General features: G+C 37.8%; 1 protein-coding gene and 1 non-coding gene across 2 annotated transcripts; one reads left to right on the top strand and one right to left on the bottom strand.

Moving 5' to 3' along the window:
* Positions 1 to 5094: 5094 nt before the first annotated feature.
* Positions 5095 to 5166, bottom strand: TRNAQ-CUG (transfer RNA glutamine (anticodon CUG)). Its single transcript has one exon. It is a non-coding gene; the product is annotated as a tRNA-Gln (tRNA).
* A 303-nt stretch (positions 5167 to 5469) lies between these two features.
* On the top strand, positions 5470 to 23752 carry RAB11A (RAB11A, member RAS oncogene family). Its single transcript, XM_054565259.1, has 5 exons — positions 5470 to 5651; positions 13821 to 14016; positions 14273 to 14466; positions 15431 to 15511; positions 22986 to 23752. The coding sequence occupies exons 1-5, from the start codon at positions 5612 to 5614 to the stop codon at positions 23123 to 23125; spliced, it is 651 nt and encodes a 216-aa protein (XP_054421234.1). The 5' UTR covers positions 5470 to 5611; the 3' UTR covers positions 23126 to 23752.
* Positions 23753 to 24350: the final 598 nt, after the last annotated feature.

Here is a 24350-nt window from a genome sequence, read left to right as displayed (position 1 = left end):
TTTAAAAAAATATTTTTAATGATTAATAATTAAATTTTAATCGAAAGCACAATGTGAATCTTTTTGGAACTCCATATGTTTGCTTTAAGGTTTCCCTGAAAATCAAAGTCCTTAAAAATAGTAAAAATTTAGAAAGAAAGAACAGTGAGTGGAATTGCCATATTGATTATTTATCAATAAATAAAAGTAGGAACCTGGTTCCTACTATGTGTCAGGCACAAGTCTAAGCACTATACAAATATTTATTAATTTAGTACCGTTGCATGGTAAACAGTCAGTTGGAGCACCAGGGGGTCTCCCCAGTCAGCCAAGATGGTGGCAGGGGGAGGTTCTTAGACTGAGCATGCAAAAAGCTAGCGAGATAATTGGATAGGAAAAAGCCTTCCCCCTTCCTCGTACCTGATTGGGAGTGGGACCAGGAGAGAAGGGAAGCGCATGCACCATACAAGTCAAAATGGTGCAGGGGTTGTGCGGTACCAAAGAGGCCAGTCAGTCTAGCCTGGGGAAATAAGGGATTGTTTGGGAAGTGGACCCACCCAAAGTGTGTAAAATTTGGGAAGTTGATTGGTCATTTTGAGAAAACATGTGGCCCATCCCACATCCAAGTGAAAATAATCCTGGGGAACAATTAGGCTCTGGCTCATGGTTCACTTGTTTGCCACACGCACCTGCAGGGTGCATTCACCTGTTTTCTCCATGGGCCACGTGACTTTATCATCCATGTTGCCCATGGCCTCCAGGAGGGAGCCTCTCACTCTCTCTTGCCCACCTAGTGAAGCACTAGCCCAGGTATTCACACGCTCTCTTTCCTAGGAGACCATGACCATGTGGCACAGGCAGCCGCATGACCCCTAGCCATGTAAGCTCCACATGCAGGCCCTAGGAGGTGGCCTGAAATGAACGGCAGCTGGGAACAAACTAAGCTACGTAGATGGAGTCAATGACCCCTCAGCAGCCACCTGTGGGCTCCAAAAGACTGTACTTTAAGTTGGAGCAGGACCTCTGGACACTGGCTTTTGTTTTGGCCTTGCTGAGGCAGTGGACTTTGAGATAGGAGCCTACTAATTCCCCAGATTGTGCAGCACCTGAATAAAACCTCTTTCCTTTTGCACCAGTGTCTGCCTCACAAGTCTGGCTTTTGTGGCGACAGGCAGCTGAAACTTCACTGTTTTTGTTCAGTTACAGTACCACAAATGAGACATTAATAGAGGGGTGGGCAAAATAGGCTTACAGTTGTTTGCATGGGAAAAGACATGCAGGTTATGATTATTACAATAGCTTTATTAACTCAAAAGAATGTCACAGTGCAATGGTAAACATACTTTTGCCCACCCTGTGTATAATAAAGCAGAGTGATGTTAACATAAGAGAAGAAAACTTGACAAATGGGACTGTTTCAGAGTCAGGTCCTCCGGAAGCTGACACCAGATGAATTGGAAATATAAGAGATTGATTTGAGGGAAATGCCTGTGAAGGACCAAAGGAAGAAGTGGGGGTTTCAAGCCATAATTTAGGTTCAATATCTATGCAAGGAGAGAGGGAAGGAAGGAGGATTGGTGAGAAAGAGCTTAAGACCTTAATGCAATAATGAAAAAGTCTCATCCAGCCCAATGGAGAGCTCAAAAGCAAAGACGGCCTATTAGAAGAGCCCTATTTTGGACAAAACTGGTCCAGCTCTACTACCCTCACCATGCTCAGTCATTGTCAGGAATAGTCCAGATAGAGCGCGGCTTCAGTGTAAACATTGCAGTGGCTCCTGAAGGTGCGACAGCTGGAGACTCTCAACCAACTATATTTCTCACTATTGGCTTTCTCTGGAAGGAACATCTGTTATCAATGGTGATAAAGGTGTGCTCTGGTGTAGCAGTTGTGCCCTGAGGGGTCTGGGAAAAGGAGATTACCCTGACATCCTGAAGGTATGTTATTATAGACGCTAAAAGACAATAGACAAGCTCAGTTGTGGTAAAGATTGACCTTTGCCAAGGAAGATACTGGCCTGGGACATGAGTACTTGCCATGACTTGCCTTTAGTTAGGAAGTTTAATTTCAGACCATCCTATGTGGTTACTTTATGTCTCTGATTGTGTAAGGCTTGATATGTAGGCCTCCCCTGGGCTTGTCAGCTTTATTATGTGGCTCCTTTTTTTCCAACGTAAGGGAATTTCTAAGGGGGCTGGGGTGGGAGGGATGGACTATGTGTAGTTCTTAATTTATTTGACCATGCTATCTTTCTTTTGAGGAACAGTACTGACCATCTCATAACACACATTAAAAAACAGCGATTGAAGGGAAAAAGTTTATAATTATTCTCCTGGCATTAATTGCCTTGCTCAACACTTTCTTATCATCTAATTTCCTTCATTTCCCAAAATGAGTTTCCTTTCTTGCTTCTCCCTTCCTGGGTCAATGCTAGTTCTTTCTCCTCCAGGGAGTTCCTTCTAATTCTCTCTCTCTCTGAATTGTGGCACTTATCACCAGAATTCTCATTATTTACTTCTTTAGAACTGTCTAGTTACTGATATTCCTCTTGGGCTCATCTTGTGTACCCATCCGAGTAATGCTAGGACTGTGTCTTAGAAATAATCAATAGTGCAAATATTTGGTTGTGTGAATAATATTGTGTTTCTTCTTTAATGTGGATAATGTTCACCCCTGCACAAGGCAGTATCGAGGCATTAGATAAACCTATTCCTTTATACAGTCACAGAAAACACGGAAAATGATACTGTATTAGTTGTCTATTGCTGCTGTAACAAATTACCACAAACTTGGTGATGTCTCACTGAGCTAAAATCAAGGGTGGTGTTCCTTCGGGAGGCCTTAGGGAAAAATCCATTCCTTTGCCTTTTCCATGTTCTAGAAGACTTTGAATTCCTAGGCTCTTGGCCCTCTTCCTTCATCTTCAAAGCCACAAGTTCTTGCTGAGACTGTTAAGGTATGAAATTCAACCAAGTAAATTAGAAGATCTAATTGGCTCTTTTAAAGCAATTAATGAATCAGGCAACATCTCATCTAGCAACTAGAAGGGAGCTCTAAGGGGTTGTTCAAAATGAAGGACTTCTATAGGCAGAAGGGGTGTTGTCACAGAAAGAAAAAAAGGATTATTTTAAGGCCACCTCACTTTTCTTTTTTTAAAGATTTTTATTTATTTATTTTTAGAGAGAAGGAAAGGAAGGGAGAAAGAGAAGAGAAACATCAATGATATGTGAGAGATACATCCATTGGTTGCCTCTCACACGCCCCCAACCAGGGACCTGGCCTGCAACCTAGGCAGGATCCCTGACTGGGAATCAAACGAGACAGACCTCTGGGTTCACAGGTGGGCCCACAATCCCTGAGCCACGACAGCCAGGGCTCATGTTTTTTTGGGAGAGGGAAATGGCACAGGTTTTATCATAAAGATTACCTACCTACCTCACTAGCATTGATCAGGATATTCCAGACTGATTGGTTTAAAATACTACTCCTGGGAGAGGCAGAAACTGAAATTAGGTTAGTTATTAAGTTTTAGGTTGGTGAGATCACTCCATTTTGGCCTGTTGTTTCTTATTTTTAACAAGGTTGAAATCTAAAAATAAAGGCCAAAGTGAGAGGCAACAAGCCTTTATTCGAGATCCAAAAGAACAGCTATTAAGGAAGGGCTGATTCAGAAAGAAACCCAAATACGGTTTTGATTAGGAGGTGAAGACAAGGAATATTTATGAGAAAGAGATGGGGAATAATTATATGAATAGAAGGAAGGAATTTCTATAGTGCAGAAATACTGAAATAGTCAGTGATGCTAATTCTGAAGAATATCTTTAATTTTCAGTCCAGTGTTCATGCCTGCTATCCTGTTAGCTTTGCAAACAGTTGTCTTGAGTACAATATTGCTTTAGGCCCAGTCCAAAGGTTATTTGACCCAGTTTTAATGTCCCAACTGGTTTGAGGAGTAAGGCATGCAAGTTAGTTCCCCTGGGACATCAGCTCTGACTCCATTTTGAAGTGGCTCTATTTACTATTTTTTACAAGGCCTTCTCACACCACATCACTCTGACCACCTCTGCTTTCCTTTTCCACTTTAAGAAACCTGGTAACAACATTAGGCCCACCTGGAGAATCAGGATAATTTCCCTCTTTTAAAATCAATTGCTTTGCCACCAATGTGACAATGTCCCAGGGATTGGAAGTGGACATCTTTGGGGTGCCGTAATTTTGCTTATTACAGGCACACTGCTCAAAAGTCTAAATTGAAAGTTTTCATGTAGGTGATGTGGGGGGGCAGGCGTGGGGGAGGATAAATGGGAAAAGCTTTTTGGAATAACAACTCTCTTTAAATAGAGTGGCCCTGCTGCGTGATATTAGTATCCACATTTCTGATAAAATGGAAATTGCCATCTTTGCTGTGTGTTAAATGAAATAATTAGGCAAACGAGTTTAGCTTAGAGCAGCAATTTTCAACCTTTTTCATCTCATGGCACACATAAACTACTGAAATTCTGCGGCATGCCAACAGTATACATATTTTGCCAATCTGACAAACATATAGGCATAATTTTGATTCATTCACACCCCACAGCTATTGTATTGGCTGTAGTCATTTTTTAATTTGACAATCTAAGGGCAAGGAGGTCAGTGCTCTTGACTAGTAGTCAGGTTTTACATGTTTTAAAAATTCTTGCAGCACGCCAATTGAAAATCGATGGCCTAGAGCATGAATAATGTGATTCAAGAAGTTCTTGATGAATCTTGATGAGGAGGGTGGGCAAAATTCTCTTAATGACATGTGGAAATAAAAAGAGTGAAAAGCACGAAGGTGGAGGTTGAAAAATAGCAAAAGGAATCAAGTTTCATCCAAGCTTTTCAAATAAGGTTTGAGGAAGACAACCCATATTAAAAGGAGAAGTGAAGAGGCTGCTTAGGAGACACAGAGGTGAGAGAAAGTACCGGATTAAAGAGCTAAATTTGTGAGATCTTAGACAAACGTTAAATTTTATGAGATTCCCTCCTTACTCAGTTCAAGACCATATATACCGTAGTTGTTTGACAATTACATAGAGAATAACTAAAAGAACTAAAAGTATTGGTAAAGAAAAAAAAAGTCACTAACGACACAGGTTCCACCGAGATTTGAACTCGGATCGCTGGATTCAGAGTCCAGAGTGCTAACCATTACACCATGGAACCACTACGCATACGAGGCCTCCTTCCGCCTCCTAATTACTCCACTCCCCAACCAAGACCCCACCATTGAGAAAGTCATCAGTTCCAGCATGGGGTTGAGGGAAATGAGGGAGAGGCCACTAAGAGTGTGGTGAGCAGCCACTAATAGTGTGATCAGCTGGTAGTCCAAGGTCGTTTTTTCTTTGAGCCTCTAGGAGAGGATGAGAATTTGGAGACCCACGCGGTGCTCGCTCAGACCGCCCTTCCTGGACTCTGGGGCGGGGGCGGTACCTCCCCGGAAGTACTTGCCCTTAGGGGCCTGCAGTTCCCCGGAAGTGACGCAGGGCAGGGAGGGGTTCTTCTCCCGGTCCGGCTGCTGAAGCTCGGCGCTTGGGTTACCCCTGCAGCGACGCCCCCTGGTCCCACCGATACCACTGCTGCTCCCGCCCCTTCAGTCCTCGGCCGCGCAATGGGCACCCGCGACGACGAGTACGACTATCTCTTCAAAGGTGAGGTCACTGGCTCTCCCACTCTCCACCGAGTCCCGTTCGAGGGTCCGGGACGCTCCCTGGGGCCCGCGTCGGGCTACCCTGTACTGGCCTTAGCCTTTCCCTCTCTGCGTGGTTTGTCCTGCGGTGTTCCAGCTCGGCCCCTTTTTCTCTCCTCATAAAGACGGGGAGTCCTCGCCACACACCGGTCTCTTAGAACCCTCCTTGTAGGCCCTTAAAGAGCCCCTCACCAAGTGTCCTTACAGCGTACTGCCTTCTTCCAAAGCATCTGCCTTTCCCGGGTTTTAGGGCCCTTTCAGAGGGGTCGCCCCTCCCACCATCTAGCTTTCGGATTTAGCGTCCCCTCCTCAGTATGCACCCTGCCGGGCTCACTCCCCTTCCTGCACCCCTTTGACCCACCCTTCGCTACGCTTCTCACCTTGCCTGGAGCAGGCTACCTTCACTAGTCTTTCTTATCTGCCCCCTTTTCCCCTCGGGCGAGCCGCTCCTCTGCGTCTCTCCTCACAGGCCCGCCCTCCTCTCGGACAGACAGCTCTGCTAGCCAGTTTCTTCCATCGCCCGGCCAGGCCCTCGCGAAAATCTGAGCGGGCCAGCGGCTCCCACCCGCCCCACAGTTCTCGCCGTCAGTAACCTCCCACTGTCCCCGGGATTGGTAGCTCTTTCTCTACTTTCTCTTCCCAAATAGTTGAGAGCTCTCCGAGGTCTCCTCTGCGACCCCGAGGGTTGGGGGTGGGGGTGTTGGGCAAGAGGGATTGTCCGTCCCCCCACGCACGCACTTGTCGCAGTGACCCCGTAGACTGATGTGATTTCCCACCTAGCCTTTTATTTCCTACTCTCCCTACCCAGGGGCCACCAGCCCGGGATAACTCTTGACTCAGCTCCCGAGAAGGGGTTGCGGATGGGTGTTGGCTGTTATCCTTGCCAGACCTGAAGGCCCAGTTCCTGAGCAGGAAAGGTTGTGCGCTGCACAAATACTAGCTTGCTTTATCACTATGGACTGGTTGCTTCCTGCCGCAGCACTGGGAGGATCCAACCTTTTGGTGTTTTTAGAACAGGAAGAGTCCTAGTTGGCTGCATACCTTTCCCCTAAAGGTGGGGGGCGGGGAGAAGTTATGTTCTCTTTGGTCAAATTAAATATTAGACTGGGAAACACGTAGTGTCCTCGGACAAAACATTTTGGAAGGTGGGGAGTGAATAAAAAGAATTGCTTATTGGTTAGACCGGAAAGAATCCACAGAGATAAAGGGTACAGTTTTCAATGAGAAGAGAGTACAAGTAAATGCTCTCTTGTTCAGTGAATGGGTTCTCACTCTGATGCCCTTTTCATTGCTCCTGAATTAGGAGGGCAGCCATCAGTGATATGTTGAACAAAGATCTTTACCAGGGAGGAAGAAGCCATTACTATTACAGCTTTACAGTTGGAGGGTAGAGGGTTTTTTTTTTCTCGTTTTTTTTTTTTTTTTTTTTTTTTTTTACAAAGAGTGTTAAGCATGGTGACAATTTCTGACTCTGCCATTAGGTGCTAAGAATGATTGACCAAATGTAGCAGGTAACATTTTGCTTTACCAATACTTTGCAAATCTGGGCATACTAGCTGATGATAAACCCTTATCACCAGTTACTCTTCTGGGCCAGAATGTTCTATTAACAGGGGGAGAGTATGTTCATTATGCACCCCCACCCCCAATGGGGAAAGTCATTTACAAGAAGAGGGTATTTAAGGCATTTTACATGTTGTTTGCTGAAGTCATCTGAGGTCAGATGAGGTCACTTAAAGTAAGACCTTGGAGACTGGGGTTTAACTATTAAAGAGAGTTGTTTTTTTTTTAATGAGGTGCGGTGACAGTGGGCAGCTAGCTACCTTTGAAGTAATTAATTTAGAACACAATAGACAGCAATTTTCAACTTTTTCATCTCATGGCACACATAAACTAATTACTAAAATTTTTGCAGCACACCAAAAAAAATGTTGTCTGCCAATCTGACAAAAAAAGTAGGTATAATTTTGATTTATTCACACTGGACAGCTGTTGTCACTGTTTTAATTTGACTAAGTGAAAAGAGGTCAGTACTCATGACTAAATAGTCAGGTATTGCGTGTTTTAAAAATTCCTGCAGCACACCGGTTGAAAATCCCCGAGATAGGCTGTCAAGAGTATTTCTCCTTTTTGGTTTGGAACTTAAATGTTGGTTATAGAAGCTATTTTTTTTCCATTAAGAATATTATCCTTCATTGGCATAAGGAATTTTAACTTAATTTTGAGATTAGAACATCCTACTAACAATGATTGAGAGCACAGGGCTTTGTAATCACTCAGGCCTGATTCAAATCCTGACTCACGTCTTAAATTTGCTTTAAGACCTTGAGAAAGTTAACTTTTTGAGCTCCAGTTCCCTCATTTATAAAAAGGAAATAATAGGTACCTTGCAGGACTGTTGTGAAAATTAAATGGGACTGGTTGTTAGATTTTAGTTTCTGTGCGTACTCAGTAAATGGTAAAGAAGCGTGAAACAATGTGAAAAAAGTTACTGTGGTGGTGTTGGTTTTATTTAATTATTGAGTGATTGATTTTAGTGAGAGGAAGAAATGGGGGTGGGGGAGCGGGGGAGAAAGAGACAGACAGACATACATCAATTTGTCGTTGCACCTATTTATTTATTCATTGGTTATTGTTGTATGTACCCTGACTGGGGGATTGAATCTGCAACGTTGTGGAAACAGTGCTCTAACCAACTGACCTACCTGGCCAGGGTTTGTCAGGTTTTTTTAACCATAAATGTTTATACATATAAGAGCATTTCAATATTAGTAATAAAACTAGGAACTTCTAAAGTACTTTGTTTCCATGGATTCATTTTGTTGTACATTTTGCTGTTTAAGGTAGGATGTTTAAAAAATTCTGCTGAGGATTTCCACTTTTTTAAAGTTCTTACAGGATATGAGTCACTTTCTTTTTTCTTCTTCAGTGCTGATTATTTAGCCAAATTCTTATTTATATAATTACTATAATTTAAATGAAGTGACAATAATTTCATTTTAAAATGGTTTCATTCTGTAGATGAGATGAGCTGCAGCTCTCTACTTGGAAGAAGGCTTACCTAGCAAACTTAATGGTTGAGGGAATTAGAAGTTAGTTTGTAACTCTAACCAGTTAACAATGAAGAGATATTTTGATTAGTACAGGATGGAGTGGTCCAAATGGGTATACAGTGTGGGCAGAACTGGGCAGTTATTCTAAATTATGTAATTGTTCTTGTATGTTAATTTTTGGTTAAGTTTAGCATTGAGATTTTTGATGGGGGATTAACTTTATTTTTAAAAAGTTGACTTTTTGCCCTGTCCAGTGTGGCTCAGTTGGTTGGAGTATTGTCCAGTAAACCAAAGGGTTGTGGGTTCAATTCCTGGTTGGGGCACATGCCTGGGTTGCAGGGTCTGTCCTGGTCAGAGTGCATAGAAGAAGCAATCAATTGGTGTTTCTCTCTCACATGGGTTATATCTCTCCCTCCCTTCCCCTCTCTCTAAAATCAATGAGCATGCACTCAGGTGAAAATTGAAACAAAACCTTGACTTTTTATTTATCTTAAACACTTTAATTCTACAACTATTTACCCACACACTGGTTAAGGCCCTGTGGAACACAGTCAATCATAGTTCCTATTTACAGATGTTTTGGTGGACACCAACCAGTCAGTCACATTTTCAGAAAATACCTGGATACTTAGTCTGCACCATTTTCTTTTTCATTTCATTGAAGTTCAGTAGTAATTAACTATCAGCTCATTGTCTGTGGAAATAATCATATGAATTTTGCTGTCTTGCATCTTGGTAGTTTTTCTTTACAACTTTTGCTTGAGCAACTCAGAATCTGCTGAGCCTGGAAAAACATGTTTAGACTTCAGCCTTATTTTGAATGCATTTTATTTTAAAGACTCTTTTGGTGAGGTACTATGAATATACAGGTGGCACAAAAGTAGGTTTACAGTTGTTCAAGGGGAAAATTATACAATAATCAATAAATCATAATATAAGAATAAAATGTGTTTGGTGTACTCACAACTGTAAACCTACTTTTTCCCCATCCTGTAGTTGAAAGAGTAGAAAGATCTCTCCATGTTTATTTATAAAAACCAGTATGGAAATTATGAATCATTCCTTCAGTAATAACTTACAGGTCTGATGTACTAAGATTGATTGATCTGTTGACTTAAGTTTTAATCCAGTATATTAGTTTGTAAGGGAGTGTACAAAACTAAATGTGGTTGAGCAGGTACAAATTTTAATTAAATAACATACTATGTATATTCTGGTTTAATGGCATTTAGCAGCCTAATATTTAATATATATTGAACCAAGTTTAGTATTAGGGGTTAGCAATGATACTTAAAATTCAGCAGATAAGGTTAACCAAGTGGTAATAAAGACTATTAGGTTATTTTAGAAATGCTGTAGCTGTTCCATATATAGATGCTGTTATTTATCTTTATATATTTTACATAGATGGCTACAATTATAAAATGTTTAAAGTACTTTTAACCTAACATATTAGTTATGGAAAACAGAAAAGGCACTACAAATTCCTTTCTTGCACTGTAGGATATGATCATATAGTTTGTCATATTTTAAAAATTCAATGAAATATTATCATCTTAATGAGAAACTGATTAGAAATTATCTTTGAGCCCATGAAATTTAGTTTTTTGGTTTGTTTTTTAAATTAAAGCCAGTAAATTCTCTTCTGTTGCTTAGGTAATTTAATCTATTCTAGTTTGTGTATCTCTTCAGTGAGCCTAAATGTTTACTTGTTGGTTTGGTTTCTCATTTAGTAACTGAATAGAAGCAGCTTTCCTTCTTATGTCATTTCTCAGCATCATCTTGGCAACACTATTCTTTTTTTTTTTTTAATCCCCACTGGAGGATATTTTATTGATTTGGGAGAGAGACACACACAGACAGACAGACATAGATGTGGGAGAGAAACATGGATCAGTTGCCTCCCATATGCGCTCTGACTGGGGATTGAACATGCAACCTTTTGGTGCACAGGATGATCTACTGAGCCACTTGGGCAGGTTGCAGCAGTATTCTTAAAGATCCATTCTGTTGTAATTAAAGATAGACCCCTTTAACAAGTTGCTAGTATAGTTCTGGCAATCTTGTCTATGTTTAGTTGAAAAAGCTATTTATGTTGTATAAAGCATTCATGAGTCTTGAATTATTTTCAGCTAAAGATGCTATTTTTTTATAATGTTAAAATTAATTGGTTACATTGAGGAGGAAAAAAAATACCCTCACTAACTTTATGATGGTTTAAAGATTTGAGAATGAGGAGACAGTGGAGATAATTATTAGTTAAAGTGGAGGTCAAAAGGCAAGAAACCAAAAACTTGAAAGGGCTGGAGTTTTTGTGGGAGGAGGAAGGTGTTCTTTAATTTTCTAAAGACATTGTCATTCTAGATGTCTTTCTCTTTGGCTCCTGAACTCCTACTAATTGAAATGAGTGCCTATGAAATAGAAACGGTCAACTTTTTGGTTTTCTTCTTTCCTATTCCCATTTCAATTGAGGCTTTTATACCTCAGTGTTCGTGTGGGGCCAGAAATGACTCAAAGGCTATTTCCTCAGGAGAACGTTTGATCTCTTGCACTAAGAAGCAGTAGTAAGTATCCTATTAAGAGGGTTATATTCTATTATTGAAACTCAGATTTGACCTCACGCCCAGAGTGGTGGACTTTGGGAACTGAGAAGTCAATCAGCCTTTCTGTAAAGTTGGAAGTATATGACAAGGTCTGTCCAGAAAAAGTCCAGCCATTGTTAAAATAATAGGAATGATTTGTGCAACATCAATGTAACCTGGCACCCAAGGAGAGTGGACTGGAATGCACATGCGTGAACAATGACAACTTCACTGTAGTAGTCAGTGGGGTTGGTAGACGCCATTGAGTGAACATGTGTACTGTGTGGCTGTCACATTCAAAATGACTAAGCGAATAGAGCAATGAATCTGCATCAAATTTTGCGTTATGCTTGAACATTCATTCCTCTGTGGAAACTATTCAGATGATTCCGAAGGCCCCAGCTATGGGCAACTGGCGATTGGCAGCTTCATCACAACAATGCACCCACTCATGCATCATGTCCCATGCAGAGGTTTTGGCGAAACATCAAATCACCCAGGTGACTCAGCCCCCCTACAGCCCAGATTTGGCACCCTGTAATCTCTGGCTTTTCCCAAAACTAAAATCACCTTCAAAAGGGAAGAAATATCAGACAATTGATGAGATTCAGGAAGATACGATAGGGCAGGTGATGGCAATTGGGAGAACTGTGTGAGGTCCCAAGGTGCCTACTTGGAAGGGGACTGAGGGATCATTGTCCTATGTACAGTGTTTCTTGTGTCTTATATCTTATTCATTATCTCTATTTTTCATAGTACATAGCCGGATACCGTCTGGACAGACCTTGTATTGTCTTTATATGTTATTTTCATAACCTTAATATGTTCTTCCTTGGTATCCAAATTAAAGCATTTATTATATCTGTGTTTGCCATGATACCTTTGCCACCTCCAATTGACTATATAGCTAGAAATAACTACTCATTGTGCTGCATAGAATCATTGTTCTCTGGATGATTTCTTGCTTAATCAGCTGATAGAGGAAACCAGAAAGAAACACTTTTGATAATATTCTGCCTACAAGACTGTCTAGAGGCCAGCTTATACCTGCTCTTGTGGCAAGGAAGGAATGCATAATAGATTCTCTTTGCCCTCTAAGCAGAATGCAATGAACTCTCAGTTTTTACTTCCCTCCCTGCTCCCCTTAATAAAGAAATCCCAATTTCTTTAGTAAGGCATGGTCTTATTCTTAGGCGTTACTGTTACACGTTTGATTTTCTAGTCCTGGAGTCTGTATCAATTAGCTAGTAAGAAGTATGAAGAAGCATTAGTAGTTCACAGTGGGAATAAATATAGTATTTTCTGAAATACCTATAAAATTTTTACAAAGGAAAAAATGTTACCAAGCTCAGATCCTACAAATTGGTGAACTCATTTTGTTCTTTAAATTTAGATAGACATGATTTAAAATAAGTTAACTGCCTGTTTCTCCATTGTTTTTGAAATTCTTAAGTGCAATACTGCCTTCAGTGAAAAAGAATCCTCATGTGTTTAGTTAGTAAATGCACTGCCTCCTAATAGTAATTGTAGGAAATAAATTCATCTAATCAAAACCTGTCTTAAGGCCGTGGCTGGGTAGCTCATTTGGATAGGGTGTTGCTGCCATATCCCAGTGTTGTGGATTTACTCTCAGGTCCAAGCACATATGAGAAGCAACCAATGAGTGCATAAATAAGTGGAACGACAAATGGATGTCTCTCTCCCTTCTCCGTCTTCCTCTCTGTTCTCCTCCCTCTCTCACCCCCCCCTCCAAAATCAGTTAAAAAAAAGTTTTTAAAAAAAATTAATAAAGTGGTAAGTGAAAGTATATGTTTGCTGTTGGCTCAGACTTACTACCTTTCTAGGGCCCCTGTTAAACTTAGTGGATGGAGTGTTTGTTTTTGGAGTGGTCTCTAGTTTCTTGCCAATCTGATAAATGCAACTATTAAATGGTCATTGTAGTTTCTGTGATCTGGGTGGCAGAGTTTATAAACCTGATGCCTCATGTTGAATGTATTTCGTTCTGCCTAGGTGTGAGTCCTAAAGTCAGACCCAGTCTTTGATGAAACTAAGTCGAACACAATACTCATTTTTTCTCTCTCCACCACCCACTAACATCTTTTGTTGCTTTAAAGTCAGATAGAAGTTAATACCACAAATTGTTCATTTAGTTTAGGATTTATCTTTCAAGTTAATACCTTCTAAGGCAGCAATTTTCCACATTTTTCATCTCATGCACACATAAGCTAATTACTAAAATTCTGCAGCACACCAAAAAATATTTTTTTGCTGATCTAATAAAAAAATAGGTATAATTTTGATTCACTCACACCAGAAGGCTATTGTGTTGTCATTTTTTTAATTTGACAATCTAAGAGAAAAGAGGTTAGTGCCCCTGACTAAAATTGTTAGGTATTGCATGTTTTAAAGATTCTTGTGTCACACTGTTTGAAAGTCTCTGTTCTGAGGTAGCGTGTTTGTCTCATTCTTCTGACATAAAGTTCTTTGTCTTTTCAGTTGTCCTTATCGGAGATTCTGGTGTTGGAAAGAGTAATCTCTTGTCTCGATTTACTCGAAATGAGTTTAATCTTGAAAGCAAGAGCACCATTGGAGTAGAGTTTGCAACAAGAAGCATCCAGGTTGATGGGAAGACAATAAAGGCACAGATATGGGACACAGCTGGGCAAGAGCGATATCGAGCTATAACATCAGCGTAAGTCTCAACAGTTTTCAAGTTCTGTGAAATAGGTTGCCATCACGTAAATTGTTTGCCATCAAGTGAATTAGCAGACTTTTGGTATTGGAAAAGTTATTGTTTTTCCCTCCTTTTCAGAAATCCAGTTTTAGGATTTTGAAATTTACTTATAAATATGTTTTTAAATATATATAATCCATATATTTAGTTCTTCCTGATGTTCCCTTCCATTTTGTGGTTGTCTTCTAATAGTTACACGTATTTCTGTTTTCAGATATTATCGTGGAGCTGTAGGTGCCTTATTGGTTTATGACATTGCTAAACATCTCACCTATGAAAATGTAGAGCGATGGCTGAAAGAACTGAGAGATCATGCTGATAGTAACATTGTTATCATGCTTGTGGGCAATAAGAGTGATTTGCGTCATCTCAGGGCAGTTCCTACAGATGAAGCAAGAGCTTTTGCAGGTTAGTGATCCGGATTTCATGTTATTATGGTGATTCTGTATTTCTTACTGTTATATCCTAAAGTTTTGATAATCCTTCCAATGGGGGTAATCAGTTACAGTAATTTTGGAAAGATAAACATGAATGAATAATGAATGCTCAGCAAGGATCATTTTGAAAGTGTGTGATGGCTGCAGGGCTCTTGCTTAACTTTGAGTCATTGAAACATTGTAGTACTTTGAGTTTTTGCTGCCAGAAATTGAATATAAGTACTGTCTTCTCTCCCTGGAAAGGGTGGATGAAATATCTTCTGTGCTTCTGTGTTTTTTTCCGTTATGTTTCTGTGCTTCACCAAGGCCGCTCTATATGTGGGTCTCAAAAGTAGTACTCCAGGGAGTGTCAAACACCAATAGGCATTTAGCTGCTGAGGAGTTAAAACTTTCTTAGCTTTATAGAGGGTCCACCTATCTCTTGCCACTGCTCTGGAGGGGCATCCTATCAGTGGGCAACATTGTACATTCTTGGCTAGTGGAAGCTGTGACCCTCCACTAGTGATTGTGCCATTTTCTTGAGCAGTTCTTTAGTTTCCCAGGCACGAAGCTTTTTTTCAGATAATATATATAGTTACAGAATTCCAAATGAATCACATATACCCATTCTTGTTAATACCATAGCTATGTGGTTGAAGGGACAGTAGGGGATGGAAGTAGCTGCGTATTTGGTAAGTTTAGTATATTTTGAGTAGTGTTATTCATTCTGGTGGTAGTATTTAGATAGAATAAGTATTTTAATGAATTCAGTAAAAAAATTTTATGATTATTTTTAATCTACTAAAGAATAAGCAGAATGGTACACTTATCGCTCAAGAAGTTGGGGAGGTCTTGGGATTAAGAAAGATCTTTTACTTTTCTCTTTGAAGGTTTAAGTGTATTACATCCCTTGTATTAAAATTTGACAAAAGTGAAGTTTTTGTGTCTTCTTACAGAAAAGAATGGTTTGTCATTCATTGAGACATCAGCTCTAGACTCTACAAATGTAGAAGCTGCTTTTCAGACAATCCTGACAGGTAAGATGTGCATTCTTAGATTGTACCAGTGGGAAATAAAAGTTTTAGGAAGGTTATTTATTCATTTACTTTTAGAGAGAGAGAGGTGAGGGGGCAAAGGGGAGTGAGAGAGAGAGAGAGAGAGACAGACAGACAGACAGAAACATCGATTTGTTGTTTCACTTATTTATATATTCATGAGTTGATTCTTATTCGTGCCCTGACCAGGGATCGAACCCACAACCTTGGCCTATTGGGACGATGCTCTAACCAACTGAGCTACTCAGTCAAGACCTAGGGAAGTAATTTAAACAATTTAATTGGGAAAACAAACTATCTAGCACATTATCTAAGAATGACTCATTTGAGAGCTACTAGTGCAAGAGTTACAAAATTAGTTACAGCTATTGCTTACTGAGCTTTAATCATCCTAATTCACCTGGTTAATAGTGGGAAATATACTTTAAAATTATTTTTTCACTTCTATTATTACCTCAATCCATGTAGTCTGTAATTCATATAATTCATGGTGACAAGTACAAAGTAATGTTTAAATCTACTTTCTAAGATAAATATTGAAATCCCAGCTATGGAAAGATATAAATGACTTACTGAAATTCAGCAAGGTAAATATATTCTAGGTTCTGATGTGTTAAAGCAGTAGCTGGGAAAAATATGTTCTTAAAAATTAAGCAAGACCTAAAAAAAAAAAGCCCAAAAGTAAAATTCTCCCATGGTATATTGTAGAAGAAGCAGAGTGTCACCTCTGGAGAAAATCAGCCAGTGATTGCATATAGAAAAGTTTAACCGTAGTATAGTGGGAAAGGATCAAAGGTCATGCTATTTTGGTATGTGGATGTGCATACCAGGTCAGCCTTAGGGATAAGAAGGCATTTTATTTGTGTTGACTTATATTTACCCTGACTTTATTAGAATAACCAATTTTAATCTTAATCCTCTAATACTTTGATAGGTTGTTTTAAGTACTTTAAAATTGCATGTTATTTTTAAGAACTTGATAATCTTAATACCCAGCATAGCCTTGTTGTAAAAAGTCTATATGGAGATATGGTTAAATGAGTTTCCGATTATACTGTATCATGATTTTAATTTATTCTTTGTGTACTTGTATTAAAGATAAACCGATTTTAATTTCTAAATGTTGTCTTATTTCACTGTAAAAATGTAAGGAATAAGCCTAGGATTTAAGAGGATGGACTTGGAAGCCTGACTTGGGTTCTAGTCCTGGCTCCTCCTCTTATTATTAGCTCTATAATCTTATGTAAGTTACTTAACCTTTTTAGGCCTTAATTTTTTTGTCTGTTAAATTTAAATATGTTTCGGGGAGTTCTGTTATTTTCTTTTTGGAGAGGGTCTATATTTATAATAAAAGCCAGCCTGTGATATGATTTGACTCAGCTGTTATGTTGTGACTTCAAGGTTTTTGTCTCTGTAACCCACAGAAGATAATTCTCTGTCACTGAGACATCTACTCCTAGACTCCAAAATGAGTACATGAGTTTGTGCATATAAAGTACTTAGCTATCCCTGGTACATAGTGGACATTTGATAAATTAGTAGCTAAATAGCAGTTAAGGTAGGAAAAAAATCTAATTTAAAAAAAACTAAATATTGGTAATTTGCATACCTATTTTATTAGAATTCTTTTCTGTTATCAGAAAAATAGTAACTGAAAGAACTGGTTCTGGGGTTGGATAAATAGTCTTTGGGAACATAGTAGCTTTCATTTAGAATCTTCTCTGTGTCAGGTTTCATTGCAGAGCGTTTCAAGCAAACAAGATTTGACTAAATATGCAATATGTCTGCAAATTCTACTTTTTTTTCTTCTCTTTATAACCACTTGTGTGGATTCTGTTGAGTCAATATGTAGAGTACTAAAGTTAGATCCAGGAGTGGTAGGCTTTTACTGTTTATCACTTTGCTCCCACTCCCTGTGTAACTGAGGTCGCTGAACCTCCCTGGTCCTCCGATTCCTAGTGGGTGAATGAGTAAAGGTAATCTTGAAGATCTGAGTCTCTTAAGGCCTCTAAAAATGTCACTTGCAAAACTTTTTAGGGAATCCTTGTTGTTGGGGGTATTTTTTATGTCCCATCAAATCTCTGCTATAATTCTAGCCCATTTATTGAGATATTAAGTGAAGGTGATACCAAGTCTTCTACCTGCTGTTAATTATTGTATGCATCATTTGTAACACTGAATTTACGACCTACTCAAACATGAACTAAAAAATAAACAATGATATATATTTAAAAATGAGCTGTTTTGTCCTTAAAAATGAAGAACACCTGGGTTTATTTATTTTTTTAAGAGTTCACTCTCCATTAAACTTTTGTTATTGCTTAAATAATGTTGCTAGTAAACAAAGATTTTAGCTTCACTTACTACTATTTTTCCTCTCCATATTCAGTATTTCCTCAGCTTCCTGCATAAATGTTAGTGTTAATCTGTGGGATCAGAGATCATAGCGTATGGCAGCAGACATCTGTGCTGTTTTGCAACTGTTAGGATGTTTGTTTAAACTTTTCTTTCTTTCTTTTCCTTCCTTCCTTCCTTCCTTCCTTCCTTCCTTCCTTCCTTCCTTCCTTCCTTCCTTCCTTCCTTCCTTCCTCTCTCTCTTTCTCTCTCTCTCTCTCTCTTTTTCTTTCTTTTTTTCACCAGCAAGAGTATTAATGCATTGAAAAACAGAAAAGAGAAAAATAATGTCATTAGGCCTAAGTCGCTTTAAATGTTAAAAGTATTAAAGGAGCATTTACAGCATTTACATTGTATTTTGATGTTGTAAGAAAAAATAGCTTTTTAATATTTAAGGTGCAAAATTATGTATTGAGAATTTTATCTTACATTATTCAAAGCTAATTGTGTTGCTTATTTTAGAATAGAGCTATTCTATAGGTATTTTTTGACATTCATGAGGTTGACAGTAACTCCATGACGTAATTTTGCTGATGGTATTATTTAGAGATAATCAGCCAGTACATGAGTGAGCCTGGTAGATTGCTAGCCTTTGCTTTTCAGTGCAGTTTTATTTTCTTTCATTCTCAAATTCATTAAGGAATGTTATTAATCTATACTTTCTGTAGTCTATTATTTTTTTCTCTTTGAATTTTGACAGTTACAGCCTTAAAGAAAAGTTAACAGTAATAGTACAAAGAATTTACAAATATCCTTCACCCATATTTCCCAAATGTTGATACTTTACCATATCTGCTTTATTATTTTTTCTACTTCTCTCTAAATATATACATACCGTACCATTTCAAATGATAATGTTGCCACTTATATCTTAGCACTTTTTACTATGTATTTCCTAAAAATAAGGACATTCTCTTCATAACAGTTAGAGAGTAACTCTTAAACATCAATGTCTAACTACAGACCTTATTCAGATTTTGGCAGTTGTTCCAATTATTAGCAAAATAAAGGCTGGAATCACGTCACACATTGTATTCAACTGTTGTATCTCTTTAGTTTCCACTAATCTGAAACAGTTTGCCAAGTCTTTTATTTATTGAAATTTTTTAAAGGATATAGGTCAGTTATTTTGTATCTCAATTTGGGTTTTTATCTACTGTTTGCTCATAATTACATTGAGGTTATGTATTTTCAGCAGGAACATCACAAAAGTGTGCTCATATCAGGAGGCTTGTGATAGTGGTTTGTTTTATTCATTACTGGTGATGTTAACTTTGGTACTTTGGTTAAGGTGCTATCTGCCAGGTTTCTCCACGTAATTAATAAGTCCCAGCCATCTTTTTAGTATGAAGACTAAATTGTTTTGTGGTTGAAAAAATTTTGATTAGCTTAGCATATTAAAAGTGGAGTGAGAGTTTTCAGGAATTACACTGGTCTCCCCTTATCTGCAGTTTTACTTTCCTCAGTTTTGGTTGGCCAGAGTAAACTGTAGTCCCAAAATTTTAAATTCCAGAAGTAAACAATTCATAAAGTTTAAATTGTTCGCCATGTTGAGTAGTGTGATGAACTCTTGTGCCCTGTCCACTCCATCCTGCCCTGGATGTCAGTCGTCCCTTTTTCCTGCATTTCCTGCTGTATACACTGGCCTGCCTGTTCGTCACTCTTGGTTATGAGATGACTGTATAGCAGTGCTTGTGTTCAAGCAACCCCTAAATGCAGTCTTAGGCATCCACTGGGGTTTTTGACTATATCCCGGCAGAATCTCTTAATTAGGTGTAGTAGCTTTGTTCCTGGCACGTGGCAACTTCTAAATACTTGTCAGTATATCGAATTGGAACATTTTTTGATCTTTGAGAAACTTCCATGGTGAGCAATGGGTTTGAAGAAGACCTAAAAGTTACTGACCTAGGCTATAGAAGTGGAATAACTCAAGCCTCTGCTATTATCACAATTTTTGGAGGAACTGAAAAATTTTAGCTCTTCTTGTCTCCCAATTTGGAAGAGTGACATTTAATTTCTGTAGAATTTACTTTGCAACTTGATCCATACTCCCATTAAAGTAGAAATAGGTATATGTCTTTTTTAATTTTTTACCTGGTTATATTTAAAGCTATCTTATATTAATGTTTTACTTCATATTTAGAGCTATAAGACATTCTTATGAAAAAGAGAGAAAGTAGTATTCCTTTTCTTTCTAACCATACCTATTCTTTGGACGTCTTAAAAAGGGATTGCACAGGAATTGGCATATCATATACATTTAGTTCTAAAGGAGAACATGCCCTTGAAAAACGAAACTATTTGCATCTGGTTTTAGCAAGTTACTAGTCCTGTTCCCTCCCCCCACCGCCACTTAAATAACCTTTTCTAATACCTGCATCCTATTTTCTTATCAAAGTTTCCTTTTTTTTTTTTAGTGACATATCTAGCCACAAGAGACATTAAGTGAATTAGTTGTGTAGCCTCTTAGTGCCCATTGTACCTGAAAGAAAATTTTTTTCCTAATTGTCTGACCAATACTTACCTATTTATTTTTTGCCTTTTTTATTATTTCTATTAGCAGATGTCTTTTTGGTGACTGCAGCAAATGTAGGAGTAATCCATTTCTACAAAACAGTTTGCAATACTTGTAGGCAGTTATACAACACTGCTCAAATTTCTTGCTTTGTAAAGAGATATCTTTAATTATTTAACTTTCTATGTTCTCAGAGAATTCTTCCTTTTCCTCCCTTGTAGTATTTACTTTTCATGTAAGAACCTGTAAAAAAAAATTTTTTTTTCGGTTCCCCTAACTTAATGTTTAATACAACTTGTGGAGAAGTTGACATTTATAGAGGGTAACATTTAGCCATTTGCACTTGATAAGGAAGAGTTTGAATCCAGTTTGGAATTAGAAAACAAAGAATAAAGAATGAATGGTATAGTTTTACAGTAAGTTGATGATTGTGTTTATGCCTCAGCCACTAGCCTGATTGAATGACTGTCTTTCTCTGCCCTTGTCACACTCCAGTCCCACCTCTTTTCAATGAAAATAATCTAAACAAAGACTCCATACCATTTTTTGGTCTTGTTTTTTAAAACTGTAGTCAGTAGTCTTTCTTTATTGTAATCTTTTTTTCTCTTCATACTTTTTAAGCTTTGAACCGCTGTCAACCTTATCAAATACAAATTTTAGCACCACTTCTCCCCCCTCCAAAAAAAAAAAAAATTAAAGGGCACACTAGCTGTATTTATTAGTTCACATATTCAGTTAACTAGTAGTATAGCTTGCTCTTCACCTTTAGGGAAATCAGTTTTTAATTTGGAGAAAGTGTATTAAATGAGCTTTTTTTTAACTTTTCATTATGGAAAGTTTCCAACATAATAAACGTAGAATAGTATGAGCTCCCACGTAGCTGTCAACCATCAGCTCATGGCTAATCTTTCTTCCACTTAATACCTCCACCATTATTTTGAAACAAATCCAGGGATTTACATCATTTCATTTGTAAACATTTCATGATGTGTATCTGAAAGAGTAAGACTTAAACCCATAACAACAAAACCACTTAAAAATTAGCAGTAATTTCTAATTGTCATTTATTGTTCAAACAATAATTAAATTTTTTTCACTTCAAATTAGAATCCAAATGATGTTCATATTGCAGTTGATTGACATGTTCTTGGAGCATTTTGAAAACTTAATTTCATTTTCTCTATTTTACCTTATAACTTTGTATTTTTTAAAATTTGAAGTAAACACTCTATACCCTTCATCTGGAATCATCAACTTGTCACATTCAATTTATTTTTACATGTGTATATCTACTTTTCTTCCCCCTTCACTCCGTCTTTGGAAAATAAGTTGTAGACATTGTAGTACTTTACTACTAAATCCTTAAGCGTTTTCTCTCCTAAGAACAAGGCATTCTCCTACATAATCACAATACCATATACCATATCCAAGAAACTTATGTTTATACTGTATTATATAATGTGCATTTCACATTCAGTTTTTTCCACATGTACTAATGTCCTTTTATAGATTTGGATTTAACATTTGAAATCTAGGGTTCGTTGAGTTGCATTGATGGAATTGTTTTATATGTAGGGTATCAAATAGAGTAGTCATTGGTAACAGGTTATTAAGTACTTGAAATGTAGCTAGTGAACTGAGCAACTGGATTTTAAATTTTATTTAGTTAATTTAAATTGGTGGCTACTGTACTGGACAGCACAGACTTAGAATATTTATCCCCATTTTTCATAAGATACATAATCTAGTCAGAGGGAACTACTTTTAGGCAATGCACTATAGGGCCAAATAAAATGTGTTAGAGATACTTGCTGTAGAGAATTTAGTAACATTTATTCATGCAGTTAATTACTTATCAAACCCCTACTATCTGCTATATGCCAGAGATATATGGCAATGAATAAAGTAGACAGAGTTTTGTTTAACATTTGGTGGAAGGAGTAGACACTAAACAACTAGTTTTGATAAGTCATATAAAATCTTAAGTTGCCTGTTTTGAATAATTAATTACAATTTAACTTTAGTTCAGGAGCACTGATAAACATTATTGTTCCCTCCTTTTCCAAGAGTTCTTTGGGACTTTGGCATGTTTATGAAGTTGGGCTTTTCTCTCTGCAGCCAAGAAAAATACCTTAGAGTGCCTGATGGTACAGATTTATTTTTATTTTTCAATGGTACAGTGTTGGTGTATGTTGGATTTTTTGTTTTTGTTTTTGTTTTTTTGGTAAGGGTACAATGAAAATACTCTCATGGTTTAATTTAGCTCTAAGCCCATAAACTATGAAATCTCTTTAAACAAAGACTTATTGACTGGTGAGTCTGTCCCTCTGAAATGGAAAACCTCTGTTTCTCTTCTTGACCTAAGGGAAATAATTAAAATAATGGGTTGACTCTTATCACTGGCTGTTTGAAAATAAAACTTTAAATTTATTTGCACTTTTTCCTGCAAATGTATCTTCTACCTCCGTGTATCTTTTATGTCAACTATTGATGGGTCTATTCAACACTGAGTATTGCTATTTCCCTTTTTTTTTTCCTTTCACTCAGAGATATACCGCATTGTTTCCCAGAAGCAAATGTCAGACAGACGTGAAAATGACATGTCTCCAAGCAACAATGTGGTTCCTATTCACGTTCCACCAACCACTGAAAATAAGCCAAAGGTGCAGTGCTGTCAGAACATATAAGGCGTTTCTCTTCTCCCCTAGAAGGCTGTGTATAGTCCATTTCCCAGGTCTGAGATTTAAATATATTTGTAATTCTTGTGGTCACTTTTGTGTTTTATTACTTCCTTCTACTTAATGAATGTTCCATGTTTTAAGTTTTTTGATTTTAGCTTTATAAAATCATCCATTTGTCCCGAATGACTGCAGCTTTATTTCATGCTATGGCTTCACTAGCCTTAGTTTAATAAACTGAATGTTTGGATTCCTCAATTATTGTTTACTTTTCATCATGGAAACCTGTCACTGTAGGACATAATAGAACTTGATCACTTGAAGCTCAGACCTGTTTGTCTTGATCAAATCAAATTAAGAAGACTTTAGAAATAAGCTATCCTTTTGCCACAGAGCAGCTTATAATTCATACACTCTTCTCTCAGTGCAGTATATATTTCCACAAATCTAATAATTGCCCTGTAAACATAGCACCTTGAAAATTTTCCATTATTCTGGAAGTCACTTTCTAAAATGCCTTAATAGGGTTATGTAGTTCAGTAATTTTTGTTTTTAATTTTCATAAGCATCAGTTCATTTGAGAGGGCACTTTTTTTTTCTGGACAAGAATTATCTTAATAAACACAAAAGACTGCATTTGGTTTCAGTTGCGCCACAGATATGGGGTCATAGGTTAATGCTGCCTGGCAGGCCGGGACTGGAGAGACAGTGGAGTTCCGCCTGAGGTGCCTCTGTTGTAATGATCAGGCAGCCTAAGTTTGATGATATCATTTAATTTATCTAATTTCTCAGCAGTAGATTATGTGGCATTTTATTGCTCAGGCATTAACTGGTTTAATACTCTTAGTATCAAATTGTGAGATGTTAATTTTGTCTCAAAACCTTCCATTAATTGAAATGTAACCTAGTTTTATCACCATATTCACCAGCAGGCATGGATAATTATTTTAATAATGCTGATTTTGAGTTTTGCAGTATATTATGGAATATAGTCCAGTTAAATATCTGGTTTTAGTATGTCAAAAGAATACAGTGAGAGGTTAATTTCTGCTCAAGTGGTATCACTTAAAGGCATGTATTCTTTTTAAGTACTTAAGATGAAATAGTACTTTGAGTTTAAATAGTATGCATTTAGGCCATTATACAGACTTTCCACTACATTATTGAAATCAATGGAGCAACTAGTTTCTCATTCAGAAATGTGCACACTAATATTTAGTTTTACTTTCATATG

Source organism: Pteronotus mesoamericanus, unplaced genomic scaffold, assembly GCF_021234165.1.
Source record: "Pteronotus mesoamericanus isolate MK-2021 breed Mesoamerican mustached bat unplaced genomic scaffold, CSHL_Meso_final contig_164, whole genome shotgun sequence".
NCBI lineage: Eukaryota > Metazoa > Chordata > Mammalia > Chiroptera > Mormoopidae > Pteronotus > Pteronotus mesoamericanus.
This window is presented reverse-complemented; position numbering and strand designations above follow the sequence as displayed.

What these genes read in the sequence shown, in the direction of transcription:
- RAB11A (XM_054565259.1), top strand. Translation starts at nt 5,612, where the DNA reads ATGGGCACCCGCGACGACGAGTACGACTATCTCTTCAAAG. An exon ending in TATCGAGCTATAACATCAGC is followed by an intron (nt 14,017 to 14,272) that starts GTAAGTCTCAAC and finishes TTCTGTTTTCAG; the next exon opens with ATATTATCGTGGAGCTGTAG. An exon ending in TGAAGCAAGAGCTTTTGCAG is followed by an intron (nt 14,467 to 15,430) that starts GTTAGTGATCCG and finishes GTCTTCTTACAG; the next exon opens with AAAAGAATGGTTTGTCATTC.